Source organism: Phyllobates terribilis, unplaced genomic scaffold, assembly GCF_046119375.1.
Source record: "Phyllobates terribilis strain yellow unplaced genomic scaffold, ASM4611937v1 Scaffold_182__1_contigs__length_3807330, whole genome shotgun sequence".
Lineage (NCBI taxonomy): Eukaryota > Metazoa > Chordata > Amphibia > Anura > Dendrobatidae > Phyllobates > Phyllobates terribilis.
Window position 1 is genome coordinate 2,010,557 of NW_027362942.1, and position 21,557 is coordinate 2,032,113.

Genomic DNA, 21,557 nt, shown 5'->3' on the forward strand with positions numbered 1-21,557 from the left:
TGGAGGCAGGAGAATGTATGGGCTCCTGTCAGGTATATATTATTGGAGGCAGCAGAATGTATGGGCTCCTGTCAGGTATATATTATTGGAGGCAGCAGAATGTATGGGCTCCTGTCAGGTATATATTATTGGAGGCAGCAGAATGTATGGGCTCCTGTCAGGTATATATTATTGGAGGCAGCAGAATGTATGGGCTCCTGTCAGGTATATATTATTGGAGGCAGCAGAATGTATGGGCTCCAGTCAGGTATATATTATTGGAGGCAGGAGAATGTATGGGCTCCTGTCAGGTATATATTATTGGAGGCAGCAGAATGTATGGGCTCCTGTCAGGTATATATTATTGGAGGCAGGAGAATGTATGGGCTCCTGTCAGGTATATATTATTGTAGGCAGCAGAATGTATGGGCTCCTGTCAGGTATATATTATTGGAGGCAGCAGAATGTATGGGCTCCTGTCAGGTATATATTATTGGAGGCTGGAGAATGTATGGGCTCCTGTCAGGTATATATTATTGGAGGCAGGAGAATGTATGGGCTCCTGTCAGGTATATATTATTGGAGGCTGGAGAATGTATGGGCTCCTGTCAGGTATATATTATTGGAGGCAGGAGAATGTATGGGCTCCTGTCAGGTATATATTATTGGAGGCAGCAGAATGTATGGGCTCCTGTCAGGTATATATTATTGGAGGCAGCAGAATGTATGGGCTCCTGTCAGGTATATATTATTAGAGGCAGCAGAATGTATTGGCTCCTGTCAGGTATATATTATTGGAGGCAGCAGAATGTATGGGCTCCAGTCAGGTATATATTATTGGAGGCAGGAGAATGTATGGGCTCCTGTCAGGTATATATTATTGGAGGCAGCAGAATGTATGGGCTCCTGTCAGGTATATATTATTGGAGGCAGCAGAATGTATGGGCTCCTGTCAGGTATATATTATTGGAGGCAGCAGAATGTATGGGCTCCTGTCAGGTATATATTATTGGAGGCTGGAGAATGTATGGGCTCCTGTCAGGTATATATTATTGGAGGCAGGAGAATCTATGGGCTCCTGTCAGGTATATATTATTGGAGGCAGCAGAATGTATGGGCTCCTGTCAGGTATATATTATTGGAGGCAGGAGAATGTATGGGCTCCTGTAAGGTATATATTATTGGAGGCAGGAGAATGTATGGGCTCCTGTCAGGTATATATTATTGGAGGCAGCAGAATGTATGGGCTCCTGTCAGGTATATATTATTGGAGGCAGCAGAATGTATGGGCTCCTGTCAGGTATATATTATTGGAGGCAGCAGAATGTATGGGCTCCTGTCAGGTATATATTATTGGAGGCAGCAGAATGTATGGGCTCCTGTCAGGTATATATTATTGGAGGCAGCAGAATGTATGGGCTCCAGTCAGGTATATATTATTGGAGGCAGGAGAATGTATGGGCTCCTGTCAGGTATATATTATTGGAGGCAGCAGAATGTATGGGCTCCTGTCAGGTATATATTATTGGAGGCAGGAGAATGTATGGGCTCCTGTCAGGTATATATTATTGTAGGCAGCAGAATGTATGGGCTCCTGTCAGGTATATATTATTGGAGGCAGCAGAATGTATGGGCTCCTGTCAGGTATATATTATTGGAGGCAGGAGAATGTATGGGCTCCTGTCAGGTATATATTATTGGAGGCAGCAGAATGTATGGGCTCCTGTCAGGTATATATTATTGTAGGCAGCAGAATGTATGGGCTCCTGTCAGGTATATATTATTGGAGGCAGCAGAATGTATGGGCTCCTGTCAGGTATATATTATTGGAGGCTGGAGAATGTATGGGCTCCTGTCAGGTATATATTATTGGAGGCAGGAGAATGTATGGGCTCCTGTCAGGTATATATTATTGGAGGCTGGAGAATGTATGGGCTCCTGTCAGGTATATATTATTGGAGGCTGGAGAATGTATGGGCTCCTGTCAGGTATATATTATTGGAGGCAGCAGAATGTATGGGCTCCTGTCAGGTATATATTATTGGAGGCAGCAGAATGTATGGGCTCCTGTCAGGTATATATTATTGGAGGCAGCAGAATGTATGGGCTCCTGTCAGGTATATATTATTGGAGGCAGCAGAATGTATGGGCTCCTGTCAGGTATATGTTATTGGAGGCAGCAGAATGTATGTGCTCCTGTCAGGTATATATTATTGGAGGCAGGAGAATGTATGGGCTCCTGTCAGGTATATATTATTGGAGGCAGCAGAATGTATGGGCTCCTGTCAGGTATATATTATTAGAGGCAGCAGAATGTATTGGCTCCTGTCAGGTATATATTATTGGAGGCAGCAGAATGTATGGGCTCCAGTCAGGTATATATTATTGGAGGCAGGAGAATGTATGGGCTCCTGTCAGGTATATATTATTGGAGGCAGCAGAATCTATGGGCTCCTGTCAGGTATATATTATTGGAGGCAGCAGAATGTATGGGCTCCTGTCAGGTATATATTATTGGAGGCAGCAGAATGTATGGGCTCCTGTCAGGTATATATTATTGGAGGCTGGAGAATGTATGGGCTCCTGTCAGGTATATATTATTGGAGGCAGGAGAATGTATGGGCTCCTGTCAGGTATATATTATTGGAGGCAGCAGAATGTATGGGCTCCTGTCAGGAGCTGGAAGGAGCCAAGACATTCTAGGCTCAACCCACGGCGTCTGGTGCTAAACTAGAACACGCCCCCGGAAAGACGTCATACCTGCAAAGAGCCCATACATTCTAGCGTTTACTCTGGCTGCTCAGCCGCCTTGACCACTAAGCGACAGCACTGACGAGTTACTGGTCAGGAATAGTGGGATTTTTCCTCTTTGTTATTCGTATGTGGTGTATGGACTCTACTGTCTGGTAAGCCAGTTATGGCACCAGCACACTAGTGCAAGCATGTGTAACTGTACCAGTGTCAGTACACTAGTAACATGGGGTGCTAGCCAGCAGCACACATCGTATACAGCACACATATGACGCCATGTACTATGGACTTGTGGCCGTCAGTGTTTGTGAGTCATGAATGGAGACAGTATAATTCTGTAACTGGAGCTGGCTTTCCAGCCCAACACCGCAAGGACAAAAAAACATTGTTTAATATGTTTAGTCTTTTACTTTTATTATACACCAACCCTTTTAATGACTGCTGAGATTCCTTTTAATGGTGGTCATTAAGGGATCTTATTCCTGTGGTCATACAAAGGCAACATTGAGGATTAAGTGTGTAAGGTCCCCCCTTCAACAGTCCAAAGGATAGCAATTGTCAGCTGTATATATGATAGCTGATACCCGGTTACACTGGTCTTGATCCTTCAGGAACTGAGAAGGGTTATTTAACCCCTTACATGCTGTTGTCAGCGGTATCTAGATGGTTTAAAGAGGGGGCCCTCTCTCTTAATCTTAATGCTTCTTTTGTGAACGACTGTGGCACGTAAAGGGGTTAAATAACCCAGATCGGTTATGATTCCTACATAATTAAGTTGCCTTCGAAAACCTGACTGTTGCCAAACTTTAGACTTTAGGATGTTCTGAGTGTGATATTTGACTTGCTTTCTCTTTGGTTCCTTAAAGTAAAAAAAAAGCATTTTTCGCACTGATGTATTAACGATGGATGAAGAGAGGAAACAGATGACAGAGAGAATATTAGCCCTCACCTTAGAGATAATCTACCTGCTGACCGGAGAGGTGAGGGGTTCTGGAAATTGTATAAAGCACAGACATGACCGGGGAGGTGATGGGAATTTGTAAAGTGTAAGCCATGTCTCCCTCCATGTACAGGATTACATAGTGGTGAAGAAGATAAGTCATGAGGGTGAAGGATGGAACAGGACCCAAGATCCCATTAGGATGTCTACACCTCACTCATTAAAACGAGAGCGAAAGGGTTATCAAGAGATCCTGAAACTGGCAAGCAAGATCACCGAGCTGCTGACTGCAGAGGTGAGCGCTGCTGAGAAACTGTTAGCCAATACTGCATCATCAAGAGTTTTAGTACGAATGTAGGCAGTTAAAGAGGTTGCCCACTACTATTAGCATTGCCCACATGGATTTAAATTGAACCAACAGGTCTTTTTGAAAATACCTTGCTTGTTGTTTATTTCCTGTGAGTGGCGCTATCACTGGCTGCTCACAGGCATCACGTGACCCCGGCTGCAGCCGGCTCTGACATCTGCTGATGTCAAGGCAAATAACGGCTGCAGCAGGAGTGACGCAGCGACGCGCTCCCCCCTGATTGATGGGCTGTGGCGGGGTTTTCTCCCCGCACGCCACAGCTCCGCATCCACTGCACGCTTTCCCCTCTCTTCATTCATTGGGAGTGGGGCATGGTGGATGCTGGGCTGTGACGTGCGGTGAAACCCCGCCCACAGCCCATCAATCAGGGGGGAGCGCGTCGCTGCGTCACTCCTGCTGCAGCCGGAACTTGACGTGACATCAGCAGATGTCAGAGCCGGCTGCAGCCGGGGTCACGTGATGCCTGTGAGCGGTCAGTGATAGCGGGGGTCACGTGATGCCTGTGAGCGGTCAGTGATGGCGCCACTTACAGGCAACAAAGACAACGCAAGAGATTTAAAAAAAATACTTTTTGGCACAATTTAAATCCATGGGGCAATCTTAATAGTAGTGGGCAACCTCTTTAACCCCTTAAGCCCCGAGGGTGGTTTGCACGTTAATGACCAGGCCAATTTTTACAATTCTGACCACTGTCACTTTATGAGGTAATTACTCTGGAACGCTTCACCGGATCCCCCTGATTCTGAGATTGTTTTTTCGTGACATATTGTACTTCATGATTCTGGTAAAATTTCTACGATATCACTTGCGTTTATTTGTGAAAAAAACGGAAATTTGGCGAAAATTTTGAAAATTTTGCAATTTTCAAAATTTGAATTTTTGAGCCCTGAAATCAGAGAGATATGTCACACAAAAGAGTTAATAAATAACATTTCCCACATGTCTACTTTACATCAGCACAATTTTGGAACCAAAATTTTTTTTTGTTAGGGAGCTATAAGGGTTAAAAGTTCACCAGCGATTTCTCATTTTTACAACAAAATTTACAAAACCATTTTTTTAGGGACCACATCACATTTGAAGTCACTTTGAGAGGTCTTTATGACAGAAAATACCCAAAAGTGACACCATTCTAAAAACTGCACCCCTCAAGGTGCTCAAAACCACATTCAAGAACTTTATTAACCCTTCAGGTGCTTCACAGGAATTTTTTGAATGTGGAAGAAAAAAATGAACATTTAACTTTTTTCACAAAAATTTTACTTTAGACCCATTTTTTTTTATTTTCACAGGGGTAACAAGAAAAAATGGACCCCAAAATTTGTTGTGCAATTTCCCTTGGGCACGCAGATACCCAATATTTGGGGAAAAAACACTGTTTGGGCGCACGGCAGGGCTCGGAAGGGAAGGAGCGCCATTTGACTTTTTGATTGTAAAATTTGCTTGAATAATTAGCGGACACCATGTTGCGTTTGGAGAGCCCCTGTGTCCCCAAACATTAGAGCTCCCCCACAAGTGACCCCATTTTGGAAACTAGACCCCCCAAGGCACCTATCTAGATGCATAGTGAGCACTTGGAATCCTCAGGTGCTTCACAAATTGATTCATAAAAATGAAAAAGTGTTTTTTTTTTCACTTTTTCATTGTTACGAATCAATTTGTGAAGCACCTGGGGGTTCCAAGTGCTCACTATGCATCTAGATAGGTGCCTTGGGGGGTCTAGTTTCCAAAATGGGGTCACTTGTGGGGGAGCTCCAATGTTTGGGCACACAGGGACTCTCTAAATGCAACATGGTGTCCGCTAACAAATTTAACGGAAAATCGGCTCAAATTGTTAGCGACACCATGTTGCTTTTGGAGAGCCCCTGTGTCCCCAAGCATTGGAGCTCCCCCACAAGTGACCCCATTTTGGAAACTAGACCCCCCAAGGCACCTATCTAGATGCATAGTGAGCACTTGGAACCCCCAGGTGCTTCACAAATTGATTTGTAACAATGAAAAAGTGAAAAAAAAAACACTTTTTCATTTTTATGAATCAATTTGTGAAGCACCTGAGGGTTCCAAGTGCTCACTATGCATCTAGATAGGTGCCTTGGGGGGTCTAGTTTCCAAAATGGGGTCACTTGTGGGGGAGCTCCAATGTTTGGGCACACAGGGACTCTCCAAATGCAGCATGGTGTCCGCTAACAAATTTAACGGAAAATCGGCTCAAATTGTTAGTGACACCATGTTGCGTTTGGAGAGCCCCTGTGTCCCCAAGCATTGGAGCTCCCCCACAAGTGACCCCATTTTGGAAACTAGACCCCCCAAGGCACCTATCTAGATGCATAGTGAGCACTTGGAACCCTCAGGTGCTTCACAAATTGATTCATAAAAATGAAAAAGTGTTTTTTTTTTCACTTTTTCATTTTTATGAATCAATTTGTGAAGCACCTGAGGGTTACAAGTGCTCACTATGCATCTAGATAGGTGCCTTGGGGGGTCTAGTTTCCAAAATGGGGTCACTTGTGGGGGAGCTCCAATGTTTGGGGACACAGGGACTCTTCAAATGCAACATGGTATCCGCTAACAAATTGTCGGCTCAAATTGTTAGCGGATACCATGTTGCATTTGAAGAGTCCCTGTGTGCCCAAACATTGGAGCTCCCCCACAAGTGACCCCATTTTGGAAACTAGACCCCCCAAGGCACCTATCTAGATGCATAGTGAGCACTTGGAACCCCCAGGTGCTTCACAAATTGATTCATAAAAATGAAAAAGTGTTTTTTTTTTCACTTTTTCATTTTTATGAATCAATTTGTGAAGCACCTGAGGGTTACAAGTGCTCACTATGCATCTAGATAGGTGCCTTGGGGGGTCTAGTTTCCAAAATAGGGTCACTTGTGGGGGAGCTCCAATGTTTGGGCACACAGGGACTCTTCAAATGCAACATGGTATCCGCTAACAATTTGAGCCGACAATTTGTTAGCGGATACCATGTTGCATTTGAAGAGTCCCTGTGTGCCTAAACATTGGAGCTCCCCCACAAGTGACCCCATTTTGGAAACTAGACCCCCCAGGGAACTTATATAGATTTGTGGTGAGCCCATTGAACCCCCAGGTGCCTCACAGAAAATCATAATGTTGACTTGTGAAAATATAGAAAAAACATTTTTTCCACAAAAATGCAAAAAAAAATATTTTCACAAGGGTACCAGGAGAAATTGCACCCCATAAGTTGTTGTGCAATTTCTCCTGAGTACTCATATACCCCATGTGTTGGAAAAAACTACCGTTTGGGCGCATGTAAGGGCTCGGAAGGGAAGGAGTGACTCTTTTGAACGCAGACTTTGATGGAATGGTCTGCGGGCGTCAGGTCATGTTCTCAGAACCCTTGATGTGCCTAAACAGTGACATGCCTAACAAGTGCCCCCTTTTTGGTAGTGTTAGTTGATTTTTGAATTTTGTAATGTAGTGTTATACATCAGTTGTGTAGGACAATCTGACGAACACTACACAAGTGACGTATGACAACCTGACGAACACTACGTCAGCTGTGCAGTGTTCGTCAGGTTGTCATACTTCAGAAATTAATTTAATAGTCCATCGAAGTATGGTACCTTTTGAAGCAGTCTTTCATACACAGGCCAGGTTTGTCAGGGCAGGTGTCACATTGATAAATGGTGTCCTTGCGTATTCCACTTTTATAACACACTCGGCACCTCTTTTGTGACTTTCCTTTTTTTCCGCTGTGAGGGATCTGCCCTGGGAAATGCTGGCCTGGTACAATTCTTGGTCCTTCAATTCCAGAAGTACTGGGGCACGCTCTGTCACCGCTGCCAAATATCAGGGCCTTGATAACCGTTTCCTGAAACTGAAGATACGACGCAGAAGTCTGGCCTGCACATTGTGACAGAAGGAAAGCATTGTACATTGCCATCTGTACAATGTGCACGGCCAGCTTCTTGTACCACACTCTGGCCTTTCTCAAAGCACTGTATGGCTGGAGGACTTGATCAGAGAGATCAACTCCCCCCATGTACTTGTTGTACCCCACTACACAGTCTGGTTTGACGACCTGTGTAGTGGAACCTCGTACAGTGCTGAGTGTGCTGCCATCACCATGTATGGTGGTCAAGAAAAGGACATCCCTTTTGTCCTTGTACTTGACCATCAACAGGTGGTCGCTACATTGGGCTTTGCTTTCACCCCTTTTGAGCAGCTGCCCAATTAGCGTCTTTGGGAGGCCTTTCTGAATTTTGCGGACAGTACCGCAGGCTGCGGTACGTCGCGCAGAGAGGGACTGGAAGAGCGGGATACTTGTATAAAAGTTATCCACGTAGAGGTGATAACCTTTATCAAGCAGTGGGTGCACCAAGTCCCACACAATTTTCCCACTCACTCCCAGAACAGGGGGGCATTCAGGGGGTTCAATCCGGGAGTCCTTCCCTTCATAAACTCTAAACTTGTGAGTGTATCCTGAGGTACTCTCACAAAGTTTATACAGCTTGATCCCATACCTTGCCCTCTTACTGGGCAGGTACTGCCGGAATCCAAGCCGCCCCTTAAAAGAAATTAAGGACTCATCCACGCAGATGTCCCTTTGGGGCACGTACACTTCACCAAACTTGTTGTTGAAGTGTTCGATGACTGGCCGAACTTTGAAAAGACTATCAAAGTTCGGGTCATCGCGTGCAGGACACCTTGCATTATCTTGGTAATGCAAGAACTTGTGGATGGCCTCAAAACGTGTCCGGGGCATGACCATTCGGAACACTGGAGTGTTATACAAAACGTCAACACTCCAGTATTGCCGAAGCTCGGGCTTCTTCAAGATCCCCATAAGAAGGACCAGGCCCCAAAACTTCATCATTTCTACTGCGTCTACAGGAGACCAGTTAGAAAATGATGAAGAGGGGTTTTGTTCAAAAAATTGATGAGCGTATAAATTAGTTTGGCCCACCATGAGGTTTATAAAATCCTCCGAGAAAAAGACTTTGAAAAAGTCTATTTCTGTGAGGCCGGTGGTGTCAAACTTGATTCCTGATTCCGCTACGAAATCAGGAATCAGCGGCTCATAATTTTCGGGGGGTGAAGTCCATATAGGCTCAGTAGTGGGGGGCGCTGGAACATCTCTCCTGCGACGACGGCGGGGCGGGCCAGCAGAACCTGAGGAAGAGGAGGAAGAAGAGAAGGAGGAAGACGACGAGGAGTCGGAGAAACAAAGAAATGTGGGATCCTCACCCTCACTGTCAGTGTCAGTGTCGGAGGCAAGAATAGCGTAAGCCTCCTCCGCTGAATACTGAGTTTGGGATGAGCAGGACATTGTTTGTTATGTATGTGGTGCGTGTGTGTCAATACTTTGAGAGTGTGTGTGTGTGTCAGTACTTTATTTAGAGTGTGTGGAAAAAGGAAATACTGTATGTGGTGCAAACAGCGAGCACGAGTGTGGATTGGTGAACTATGCCACCGATCAACACTCAGCGGCTGCTGGATGTGCGCACAAATGTGTGGGGAGTGGGAAGAGGGGAGGATGAGGGGAGATCAGATTACTTACCAAAGTCCTCTCTGTTCTTCTATCAGGACCGGGAGCCCGGCGCTGGAGACCGGGAGCCCGGCGCTGGAGACCGGCGCTGGTGACCGGGAGCCCGGCGCTGGAGCCCGGCGCTGGTGACCGGGAGCCCGGCGCTGGAGACCGGGAGCCCGGAGCAGGAAGACGGGAGCCCGGAGCAGGAGACCGGTACTGGAGCTGGAGATCAGAAGCAAAAGAATTAACAGGGACACTGGGGTGAGGCGGATTGGGGTGGGAAGGGGGGTAAAAAGACAGGGGAGTGGGAAGAGGGGTAAAAAGACAGGGGAGTGGGAAGAGGGGGATTGGGGTGGATGAGGGGAGATCAGAGATGGACTTACCAAAGGGTCAGCAGGACTGGAACAGAAGACCCAGAGCAGGAGCCCGGGAGCCCGGAGCAGGAGACCAGGAACCCGGTGCAGGAGACCAGGAGCCCGGTGCAGGAGACCAGGAGCCCGGTGCAGGAGACCAGGAGCCCGAAGCTGGTGACCGGGAGCCTGGCGCAGGAGCCCGGTGCAGGAGACCAGGAGCCCGGTGCAGGAGACCAGGAGCCCGGTGCAGGAGACCAGGAGCCCGAAGCTGGTGACCGGGAGCCCGGCGCAGGAGCCCGGAACAGGAGACCAGGAGCCCGGTGCAGGAGACCAGGAGCCCGGAGCAGGAGACCGGTACTGGAGCTGGAGATCAGAAGCAAAAGAATTAACAGGGACACTGGGGTGGGAAGGGGGGTTAAAAGACAGGGGAGTGGGAAGAGGGGTAAAAAGACAGGGGAGTGGGAAGAGGGGGATTGGGGTGAATGAGGGGAGATCAGAGATGGACTTACCAAAGGGTCTGCAGGACTGGAACAGAAGACCCAGAGCAGGAGACCGGGAGCCCGGCGCTGGTGACCAGGAGCCCGTCGCTGGTGACCGGGAGTGGAGCTGGATACTCGGACCAGAGCTGGAGACCGCTGCAGGACACAGAAAAAAAGGTAAGGGGGGGTAAAAATAGGGGGGAGGGGAGATTGGGGTGGATGAGGGGAGAACAGACTTACCAAAGTCTTCTCTGCAGGATCAGCAGCAGGCTCTGGAGCAGGAATCACAGCAGGTCAGGAGCAGCAGATCCAGGAGCTGGAGCAGCAGATCCAGGATGCTGGAACAGAAGATCCAGGATGCTGGAACAGAAGATCCAGGACGCTGGAACAGAAGATCCAGGACGCTGGAACAGAAGATCCAGGACGCTGGAACAGAAGATCCAGGACGCTGGAACAGAAGATCCAGGAGCAGCGGCAGCAGCAGCGACTGGAACAGTGAGAAGATGGTCTTGTGGTGTCACAGAATATTCTGTGGCACTACAAGGCCCAGCACAGACACATCAGATGTGACCACTCTGTAGAAATCCTCACCAAGTGTGAGGGTCTGCAGGGCGGTCACAGGGTGATGATGGGGTGGTGACAGGTGGAGGTAATCTGATTGGAGCAATCATTGATGACATTGATTGCTCCAATCAGAGTACTTGAATACAGGTGACCAGGCGGTCACAGGGAGGTGTCACCTTTCTGTGACCCCCTGTGGTGCATGTTGTGCCCCAGCCATCTGATTGGTGACACTGATTGCACCAATCAGACATGGCTGGAGCAGAGCACGCACCACAGGGGGTCACAGAAAGGTGACACTTCCCTGTGACCGCCTGGTCACCTGTATTCAAGTACTCTGATTGGAGCGATCGATGTCATCATCGATCGCTCCAATCACAGCAGTCTGGGGGCTTGAATCACTTTACAGGGGGTCATGGGGCGGTGACAGGCAGGTCACAAGCCGGTCACCGCCCCATGACCGCCCTGTCACCGCGCGGTCGCGCTACGATCGGTGCGATCGATGTGATCGGCGATCGCACCGATCATAGCAGTCCGGGGCCAGGGCTGGGGTGTCCTAGCAACAGTCTAGGATCGGTGCTCATAGGAGCACCGATCCTAGGCTGCAGATCACTGTTTCCGGCAATCACATTGCCGGAAACAGTGAGAAATGCTGTGATTGGCTGTTCAGATTTGAACAGCCAATCACAGCGATCGCTGGTGCGGGGGGGCGGCGACAGCCCCCGGGATGATGACGCCATCTACCAGGAGGTAGGATGGCACCGTAACTTTAATGCTGTCACCGGTGCCGCATTAAAGATATGACGTACTAATACGGGTCTGGGCATTAAGTCCCAGTGCACAGACGCGTATTAGTATGTCAGATGTCAGTAAGGGGTTAAGGAACTTTTTCAGGCTATCCAGTTCATCCTAAACATTTTGCCTTTTCGTTTTATTCTGCAGTAACAAAAACCAACACGATTTAGTTTCATAATTCCATTACCCTATGTTTCTCATTTAAAGGTAACCTGTCACATTGTACATACAGTCTGATCTGTTGACAGCGCAGTATATATGAGGAGAAAATATTCAGAATGATATAGGTTTATTGGAAAAGATTCAGTTTAACTTGTATTGTCTCTTTAAATCTTTATTTGTATGCTTGAGTCCAGGGGCGGTATTACTCGTGACTGACAGCAGTTTCTGTATGCCCAGTCATACAGGGAAGACTGGCAGTCACTGACTAGGACCACTCAGTGGACTTGTTTGCATACAAAGTTTTAACACAATACAAGTGTTTACTGAAATGTTTCACACAATTGTTAATTTATTTGATAAGCTCCTCCTGCTCTATAACATCCAGGCCTGCAGATAAAGGGAGCCTGTCAAGTTGAAAACAACTTAAAGGGAAGGTGCCATAAAAAATAAAAAAATCAACAATTGAAAAAAATGTAAAGTATTAATGTTTTATTTTATTTTTTTAAATATTATCATTTGTTTTTAATGAAGTAAAATAAAATATGAAAAATAATTTAAAAAGTTTTGGTATTTCCACTTTTAAACACTAGGGGGGAGCAGCAGCTGAAATTTGCCATGAAAACCTAGTGTACAACTAGCTCACATTAAGACTGCTGTAAATATGGGCTGGATCTGCTCTCCTGTGTGTGACATTGCTCCTCCCCTCCTCACCTCCTGGGTGTTTGTAACAGGATAAGAGGATGAAGCTTAGTAACAGGCTGTGTGCCCACGTAGCATTTTTCAAGCGTATATGCTGCAGAATTTCCGCAGCGTAAACGCTTGAAAAACGCATGTATATCCGCACCCCATGGTCCCCAATGGGATTCCGCAAGTTCTATGCACATGTTGCGGATTTTTCCGCAGCGTTTATGCCGCGTTCAAAAATCCGCAGCATGTCATTTAATTTTGCGTTTCCGCAAGCGGAATTGCCTTAGTCCAATGCATAAAAAACGCAAGGCAATTCCGCATGTGGAAAACGCGTGATAAACGCGCGAAAAATGCGCGATAAACGCGTGCGGAATTCCGCATGCGTTTTTCCGGGAGAGGACTTGCATTTATGCAGCAGAAATTTTCTGCTGCATAAATGCAACGTGGGCACATAGCCTCACAGTGTGGAGCCATTTTGTTGGTGATTGCCAGTGATACTGGCAAGTACAGTGTCACTGAGGATGGCCGGCAGCACCGATTCTGTTAGTTGGTGCTGCTAGCTGTATCATAATCTTGAGTTAGATAGGCAGTGTGTATCACATTAGATACGCTTAGAATAACACGCTGGGATTAGATACAGAGCTCAATGTAGTGTATCACATGATGGAATTAGATATTGAGCTCAGTGCAGTGTATAACACAGGATGGGATTAGATACACAGTGTCTATCATGTAAGATGTGACCCCTCTTCATCCATTTCTATGGCTGCAGTGTTGTAATGTGTTGACACCCAGTAGGGGGGCAGAGTGGGAGGTTGCCTGGGGCCCACCTGGAACTACGCTACTGTTAACTGCATCGACTTGCGCAGATGCAGTTAAATTCTACGACAGAACAGGGGGACATGATCTCCCTACACTGCCATGTGGCCGTCGTGGAACCCGTGAAGTGGGGGTGGGGGTGGGGGCCCAGTTCAGGGCTCCCCACCCATTCTCACAAATTCGACTGTATCGACTGGTTGCCGATACAGTTCAAAGCAATGACGTGGAGCCCACTATACTGAGATGTGCGGGCACTCGCTACATAGACCAGAGCAGCGGGAAAACGAGGAGTGCATTCTACTGTATGAAGGCCGAAGGGGAGGACATTCTACTGTTTGAAGGCCGAAGGGGAGGGCATTCTACTGTATGGAGGCCGAAGGGGAGGGCATTCTACTGTATGGAGGCCGAAGGGGAGGGCATTCTATTGTATGAAGGCCGAAGGGGAGGGCATTCTACTGTATGAAGGTCGAAGGGGAGGGCATTCTACTGTATGAAGGCCAAAGGGGAGGGCATTCTACTGTATGGAGGCCTAAAAATACCAGCCCACAGCGGCCCTAGAATTGGCGCATCACATTAGATCGCACTTTGCCTGCCCCTTCACGATTACCCTGGTGCAGTGGCAATCGGGTTAATGGTAGTTGGGGTTTATGTCAGCTGTGAATTGTCCAAAATCACATCTGGCATCAAGCCCTGATACACCGGTCTGGAGAGTTTTGCGCATGATGGTGGGATTAGATACGCCGGTCTGGGGAGTATGGTGCATGATGATGGGATTAGATACACCAGTCTGGGGAGTATAGTGCATGATGGTGGGATTAGATACGCCGGTCTGGGGAGTATGGGTCATGATGGTGGGATTAGATACGCCGATCTGGGGAGTATGGTGCATGATGGTGGGATTGGATACGCCGGTCTGGGGAGTATGGCGCATGATGGTGGGATTAGATACGCCAGTCTGGGGAGTATGGCGCATGTTGGTGGGATTAGATACGCCGGTCTGGGGAGTATGGCGCATGATGGTGGGATTAGATACGCCGGTCTAGGGAGTATGGCGCATGATGGTGGGATTAGGTACGCCGGTCTGGGGAGTATGGCGCATGATGGTGGGATTAGGTACGCCGGTCTGGGGAGTATGGCGCATGATGATGGGATTAGGTACGCCGGTCTGGGGAGTATTGCGGAATTTTTTGGTGACTGTCAGCGATACTGACAACTACAGTATCACGGAGGACGGCCAGCAGCGCTGATTCTGATAGATGGTGCTGCTCGCTGTATCATAAACTGGGATTAGATATGTGGAGTGTATCACATGCGTGATTAGATACGCTTGAAAGTAGCACACGTAGGGCTAAGTGTAGCGTATCACATTATCGAATTAGATATTGAGCTCAGTGGAGTATCAGACAGGATGGGATTAGATACACAGTAGCTAATGTATGGAGCAGGGTCATACATTTCTGTAGGAACAGTGGTGTAATGTGTGACCCCGCTCCGTCCACTTCTACGGGAGCAGTGGCGTAATGCATGACCCCGCTCCGTGCACTTCTATGGGAGCAGTGGTGTAATCCATGACCCCGCTCCGTCCACTTCTACGGGAGCAGTGATGTAATGCATGACCCCGCTCCGTCCACTTCTATGGGAGCAGTGGTGTAATCCGTGACCCCGCTCCGTCCACTTCTATGGGAGCAGTGGTGTAATGCGTGACCCCGCTCCGTCCACCTCTATAGGTGCAGGGGTGTAACAGAATGGATACATTTCCTGGAGATAGAATTTCACAAACTTCTACATATAATAGACTTACACCCTTTAGTGCCTTTCATGTGGCACTAAAGAGTATTTACTCTAATAAATGAAAAATAAACAGTGTGGGGATCCCCCTCGCCTGTTTTTGGTACAAGGCAAGGTAAAGCAAACAGCTACGGGTTTATATTATCAGGCTGGAAAGGTCCTTGGTTATTGGCCCTTTCCCAGCCTAAAAATACCAGCCTGATGTGCCCAGAAGTGGCACATCACATTAGATCAATCTTTGCCTGTCTCTTCAAGATGCCCTGGTGCGGTGGCAATCGGTGTAATGATAGTTGAGGTTGATGACAGCTGTGAGTTGTCAAAAATTACATCTGGCATCAAGCCCTGTGGTTAGTTAATGAGAGGGATCTATCAGACACCCCCTTTACTAACCTAATAATGAAAAAAAATACACAGAAAAATAAATGTTGTTTGAATAAAGGCTCCCGATACTTTCCCTGGTTCATCAATTTATTTTCGAAAAAAAAACATGCAGGTCCGCCGTAGCCCATGGTGTTCCCATCACGATCCCTGAATCTGACGTCAAATGGTTATGGAGCCTTGTTCAGAGAACGACGCTCCATAGGCCATAGCAACAGCCACTCCGGGGCCCGCAGCGCTCCACGAGACCCGGAGACTGTGAGGAGCAGTGACCTAAGTAACTACACTGCTCATCAGAGTCGCTGAGCCCTCTATGTAATGGCCCCATGTGGTGCCCCACAGTCTAGTGGCCCCATGCGGTGCCCCACAGTCTAGTGGCCCCATGCGCTGCCTCACAGTCTAGGGGCCCCATGCGCTGCCCCACAGTCTAGGGGCCCCATGCGCTGCCCCACAGTCTAGGGGCCCCATGCGCTGCCCCACAGACTAGGGGCCCCATGCGCTGCCCCACAGACTAGGGGCCCCATGCGCTGCCCCACAGACTAGGGGCCCCATGTGCTGCCCCACAGTCTAGGGGCCCCATGCGCTGCCCCACAGTCTAGGGGCCCCATGCGCTGCCCCACAGTCTAGGGGCCCCATGCGCTGCCCCACAGTCTAGGGGCCCCATGCGCTGCCCCACAGTCTGGGGGCCCCATGCGCTGCCCCACAGTCTGGGGGCCCCATGCGCTGCCCCACAGTCTAGGGGCCCCATGCGCTGCCCCACAGTCTAGGGGCCCCATGCTCTGCCCCACAGTCTAGGGGCCCCATGCTCTGCCCCACAGTCTAGGGGTCCCATGCGCTGCCCCACAGTCTAGGGGCCCCATGCGCTGCCCTACATAGTGCATCCTGGTATATATGGCCCCCATTACCCTCCTCCTCGTATATATGAACCCCCCATCACCCACATCTAGGTTGGAGTGTGTGGACAGGTGTCTTTTATACAGGTAAAAAGTTCAAACAGGTGCAATTAAGACAGGTAATGAGTGCAGAGTAGGATAGCTTCTTAGTTTTTCTTTAACAGGTCTATGAGAGCCAGAATTCTTGCTGGTTGGTAGGTGATCAAATACTTATTTCATGCAATAAAATGCAATTTAATTATTTAAAAATCATACAATGTGATTTTCTAGTCTTTCTTTTTAGATTCTGTCTCTCACAATTGAAGTTTACCTACAATAAAAATTACAGACCTCTCCATTCTTTGAAGGTGGGAAAACTTGCAAAAGCGCCAGTGTATCAAATATTTATTTTCCCCACTATATATGGCCCCCATCATCATCCTTCTTGTATACACCGCATGCAGAATTTTTAGGCAAATGAGTATTTTGCTCACATGATGCTTTTTATACATGTTGTCCTACTCCAAGCTGCATAGGCTTGAGAGCCAACTACCAATTAAGTAAATCTGGTGATGTGCATCTCTGTAATGAGGAGGGTGTTGACTAATGACATCAACACCCTATATAAGGTGTGCTTAATTATTAGGCAACTTCCTTTCCTTTGGCAAAATGGGTCAGAAGAGAGATTTGATGGGCTCTGAAAAGTCCAAAATTGTGAGATGTGGGGGCGTGGCCTGGCCGGGCATGTGAGTAGACGTGAGGCAGAGGAGCTCCTATAACCCTGTCCTGTAATCCTTCCTGCCCGAGGGAATCATTGCTTCTAAAAGATCTCACCAGGTGGCCTGGGCTCTCAGGAGTGCGGGGGAGCAGTCGGTGGTGCAGAACGAGATGACCCGGCGAGACAGCAAGCAGAGGCAGGCAGCTGGCTCATCACAGCACGAGGGCCAAAATGGTGCCGTGGCCTCTGAGGCGGGAACTGAAACTCCAAGGCAGCGGGAGAAGCGCATGGAGGTGGTGAACAGGCTCTCCAAATATGCGCATGGCGGAGGAGCTGAGGAGCTTACACCCGAACGGAATGTGCAGTCATTAAAAAGCACGGTAACTGAGGGGGATGTGGAGAGGGCAGCAGGGGAGGCACATGAGAGGAATGTGCAGGCTGCTAAAACAACAACTACCCCTAGCAGAGAGGCTCAGGTTACCAGTGGTGCTGACTCACTGGCAGAGGATGATGAGCCTACTTTAAAGGATGTGCTGCTGGCCATCTCACATAGTAAAGCAGATCTCACTGAACACATAGGGTCTGTGAAAGTGGACATATCTCATATACGCCATGACATGCAGAAAATAAGGGAGCGCCTCACTGCAACAGAAGGCAGAGTGGGGGATTTGGAAGATACTGTGTCTCCTATGACTAAAACACTTAAAACAGCTACTGACTATTAACTATTTACTCAACAAAGCGGATGATCTTGAAAATCGCCTAAGAAGAAATAACGTGCTTATTGTGGGTGTGCCTGAGAAAGCAGAGGGCAGAGAGGTGGTGGACTTTTTTGAGACATGGCTGCTGTAATCCTTTGGAAAGATAAATTCTCTAAAATGTTCGCTATTGAGAGGGCACACAGGGTCCCCACCAGACCTCCACCTCCTGGGGCACTGACACGTACAGTTTTAATCAAAATGCTGCATTTTCGTGATAGAGATAAAATCCTGCAATTGGCGCGGTCGGCTAATGACTTATGTATAGAGGGGGCGAGAGTGTCCTTCTATCCTGACTTCTCTGTGGAGGTTCAAAAGAGACGCGCCCAATTTCAAGATATCAAGCGCAGATTGAGAGCACTTCAAGTACCCTATGCAATGCTATATCCTGCACGGCTGCGAGTCACAGCACTGGGTGAAACTCATTTCTTTGATTCACCAAAGGAGGCTGCAAAGTGGCTGGACTTAAAAGAGAGACAAATCCGGACGGGCTGACGCCAATTTTGAGAAGATTCTTGACAGAATATAATATAATAATTCAGGGATTTTGAATGCTAGTGGATAATACTCCTCTGTTGCCTACTGAAGTTATATCCATGAATGTTATGATTGTTATTTTACATTTATAGTATACTGCTTATAACCCGGCTCTCATATATACCTCGGGCAGGCCAATATACTTATGTAGTTGTTGAGGTGCTGGTTTCACCTACAATGTATAGGCAGGGTTAAGACTAGAGATGAGCGTTGTTCTACTCGAACTGTTCGCCAATCTCAAATTCGAGCTGTTTTGGGCGGTGTTCGAGCCGGTCGGCGAACACGAACAATTTGAGAAAAATTCGGCTGTTCGAGGTTATGTTCGATAACTGTTCGTGCACCAAAATCATAACTGGATTTTTTCTCAGTAATGATGAAAATTAATGTTAATACGCAGTTTGAGTGTACAGCGGGGCGGGGGGAGGGGCAGGGGATGGATCTCTGCAGGAACAATGAAGATCTCCATTTTTTTTTCTCTTTCCCGCATTTGCAGTGGAGAGGTGCAATCTGTCAGCCTATCAGCAGCGCACACACGGAGCGAAGTGCTTTTTTTCACACAAGCAAGGGCATGTGTGATTGGCAGTGTATGTCACATGTCCTTGCCCTATAAGACCAAGCCATTTTCCCCATCGCCACCATTTTCTCACTGCTGCAGCTGCGTGTTAGACGGCACCGCTGTTGCTGTGTGCGCTATACCTTGTTAATTTCAAGCCAATTTTCGCACAAATATACAGATAGCTTGGGAGTAGGGAATAGTTGTGATTGCAGTCCTTTTAAGGACTAGGTTACAGCATTTCCTACGACTTTTATCAGGCAGGTCTGTGCTCTTAAATAGATAGATTGTGGGAGTAAAGACTAATTGTAATTGGAGTCCTTTTCAGGACTAGGTTACATCAGTTCCTATCAGTTTTTGCCAGGCAGGTCTGTGCCAGTGCTGTGCAAGTTTTTTTCACAGCATTTGGCTGAATCTAGCAAAGCTAATCCTTTTTGGCCTATTGCAGAGTGTGTTAGTCAGTGGAGTAGCCTATCTGTGTTGCAAGATATACCACCTGTGTATAGAATACCAATTTTTTTACTGCACCTAGTGAAGTAAAATCTTTTGGGCATAGCATCATTCTATTAGTCCATCTATACTGACCTCCATCAGGTTGCAAACTGAATATAATTTTTTTCTGCATCTAGCTCTGAAAAAATATTTGGGCTTCTAGCAGTGTGTGGGACTTGGTCTATTAGTCCATCTATACTGACCTCCATCAGGTTGCAAATTAAAAATAATTTTTTTCTTCATTTAGCTCTGAAAAAATATTTGGGCTTCTAGCAGTGTGTGGGACTTGTTCTATTAGTCCTTCTATACTGACCTCCAGCAGGTTGCAAATTGAATATAATTTTTTTCTGCATCTAGCTCTGAAAAAATATTTGGGCTTCTAGCAGTGTGTGGGACTTGGTCTATTAGTCCATCTATACTGACCTCCATCAGGTTGCAAATTAAAAATAATTTTTTTCTTCATTTATCTCTGAAAAAATATTTGGGCTTCTAGCAGCGTGTGGGACTTGTTCTATTAGTCCATCTATACTGACCTCCATCAGGTTGCAAATTAAAAATAATTTTTTTCTGCATCTAGCTCTGAAAAAATATTTGGGCTTCTAGCAGTGTGTGGGACTTGGTCTATTAGTCCATCTATACTGACCTCCATCAGGTTGCAAATTAAAAATAATTTTTTTCTTCATTTAGCTCTGAAAAAATATTTGGGCTTCTAGCAGTGTGTGGGACTTGTTCTATTAGTCCTTCTATACTGACCTCCAGCAGGTTGCAAATTGAATATAATTTTTTTCTGCATCTAGCTCTGAAAAAATATTTGGGCTTCTAGCGGTGTGTGGGACTTGGTCTATTAGTCCATCTATACTGACCTCCATCAAGTTGCAAATTAAAAATAACTTTTTTCTGCATCTAGCTCTGAAAAAATATTTGGGCTTCTAGCAGTGTGTGGGACTTGGTCTATTAGTCCATCTATACTGACCTCCATCAGGTTGCAAATTAAAAATAATTTTTTTCTGCATCTAGCTCTGAAAAAATATTTGGGCTTCTAGCAGTGTGTGGGACTTGGTCTATTAGTCCATCTATACTGACCTCCATCAGGTTGCAAATTGAATAAAAAAATTTTCTGCATCTAGCTCTGAAAAAATATTTGGGCTTCTAGCGGTGTGTGGGACTTGGTCTATTAGTCCATCTATACTGACCTCCATCAGGTTGCAAATTAAAAATAATTTTTTTCTGCATCTAGCTCTGAAAAAATATTTGGGCTTCTAGCAGTGTGTGGGACTTGGTCTATTAGTCCATCTATACTGACCTCCATCAGGTTGCAAATTAAAAATAATTTTTTTCTTCATTTAGCTCTGAAAAAATATTTGGGCTTCTAGCAGTGTGTGGGACTTGTTCTATTAGTCCTTCTATACTGACGTCCAGCAGGTTGCAAATTGAATATAATTTTTTTCTGCATCTAGCTCTGAAAAAATATTTGGGCTTCTAGCGGTGTGTGGGACTTGGTCTATTAGTCCATCTATACTGACCTCCATCAGGTTGCAAATTAAAAATAATTTTTTTCTGCATCTAGCTCTGAAAAAATATTTGGGCTTCTAGCAGTGTGTGGGACTTGGTCTATTAGTCCATCTATACTGACCTCCATCAGGTTGCAAATTGAATAAAAAAATTTTCTGCATCTAGCTCTGAAAAAATATTTGGGCTTCTAGCGGTGTGTGGGACTTGGTCTATTAGTCCATCTATACTGACCTCCATCAGGTTGCAAATTAAAAATAATTTTTTTCTGCATCTAACCCAGCCAATAGTTTTGGCCTAATACCACAGTTTGGCCACTCAGCTCTGCTCGGTTACCATCCATTGTTTTTTTGTGCAAACAACTCCAGAGTTGTGAATTAGTTAACCACCAAAATGAGTGGAAAAAGGCCTGCTGCTGGTGGAAAGGGGAATAGGCGTGTTGGGAAGGGGAAAAAAGGTTGTGTCCGTGGGGTAGGTGCAGAAGAAAGACCATCTTCCAGCCAAACTAAAATGTCTACTTCTTTTAGCGGACAATGTGATAAGATCCCTTTCTT

General features: G+C 46.7%; 1 protein-coding gene across 6 annotated transcripts in view; it reads left to right on the forward strand.

The window, feature by feature from the left end:
* LOC141212709 (uncharacterized) overlaps nucleotides 1–21,557 on the forward strand; it is a 165,931-nt gene that overhangs the window by 74,105 nt on the left and 70,269 nt on the right. For 3 of the 6 annotated variants that reach the window (XM_073664995.1, XM_073664994.1, XM_073664996.1), the window contains exons 2-3: nucleotides 3,597–3,710; nucleotides 3,804–3,965. In XM_073664995.1, coding sequence (XP_073521096.1) covers nucleotides 3,633–3,710; nucleotides 3,804–3,965 — 240 coding nt within the window. In that variant the 5' untranslated portion in view covers nucleotides 3,597–3,632. Of the gene's footprint in view, nucleotides 1–3,596; nucleotides 3,711–3,803; nucleotides 3,966–21,557 lie in introns of those variants that run through there. The other 3 variants (XM_073664997.1, XM_073665001.1, XM_073664998.1) reach the window with 2 other exon arrangements.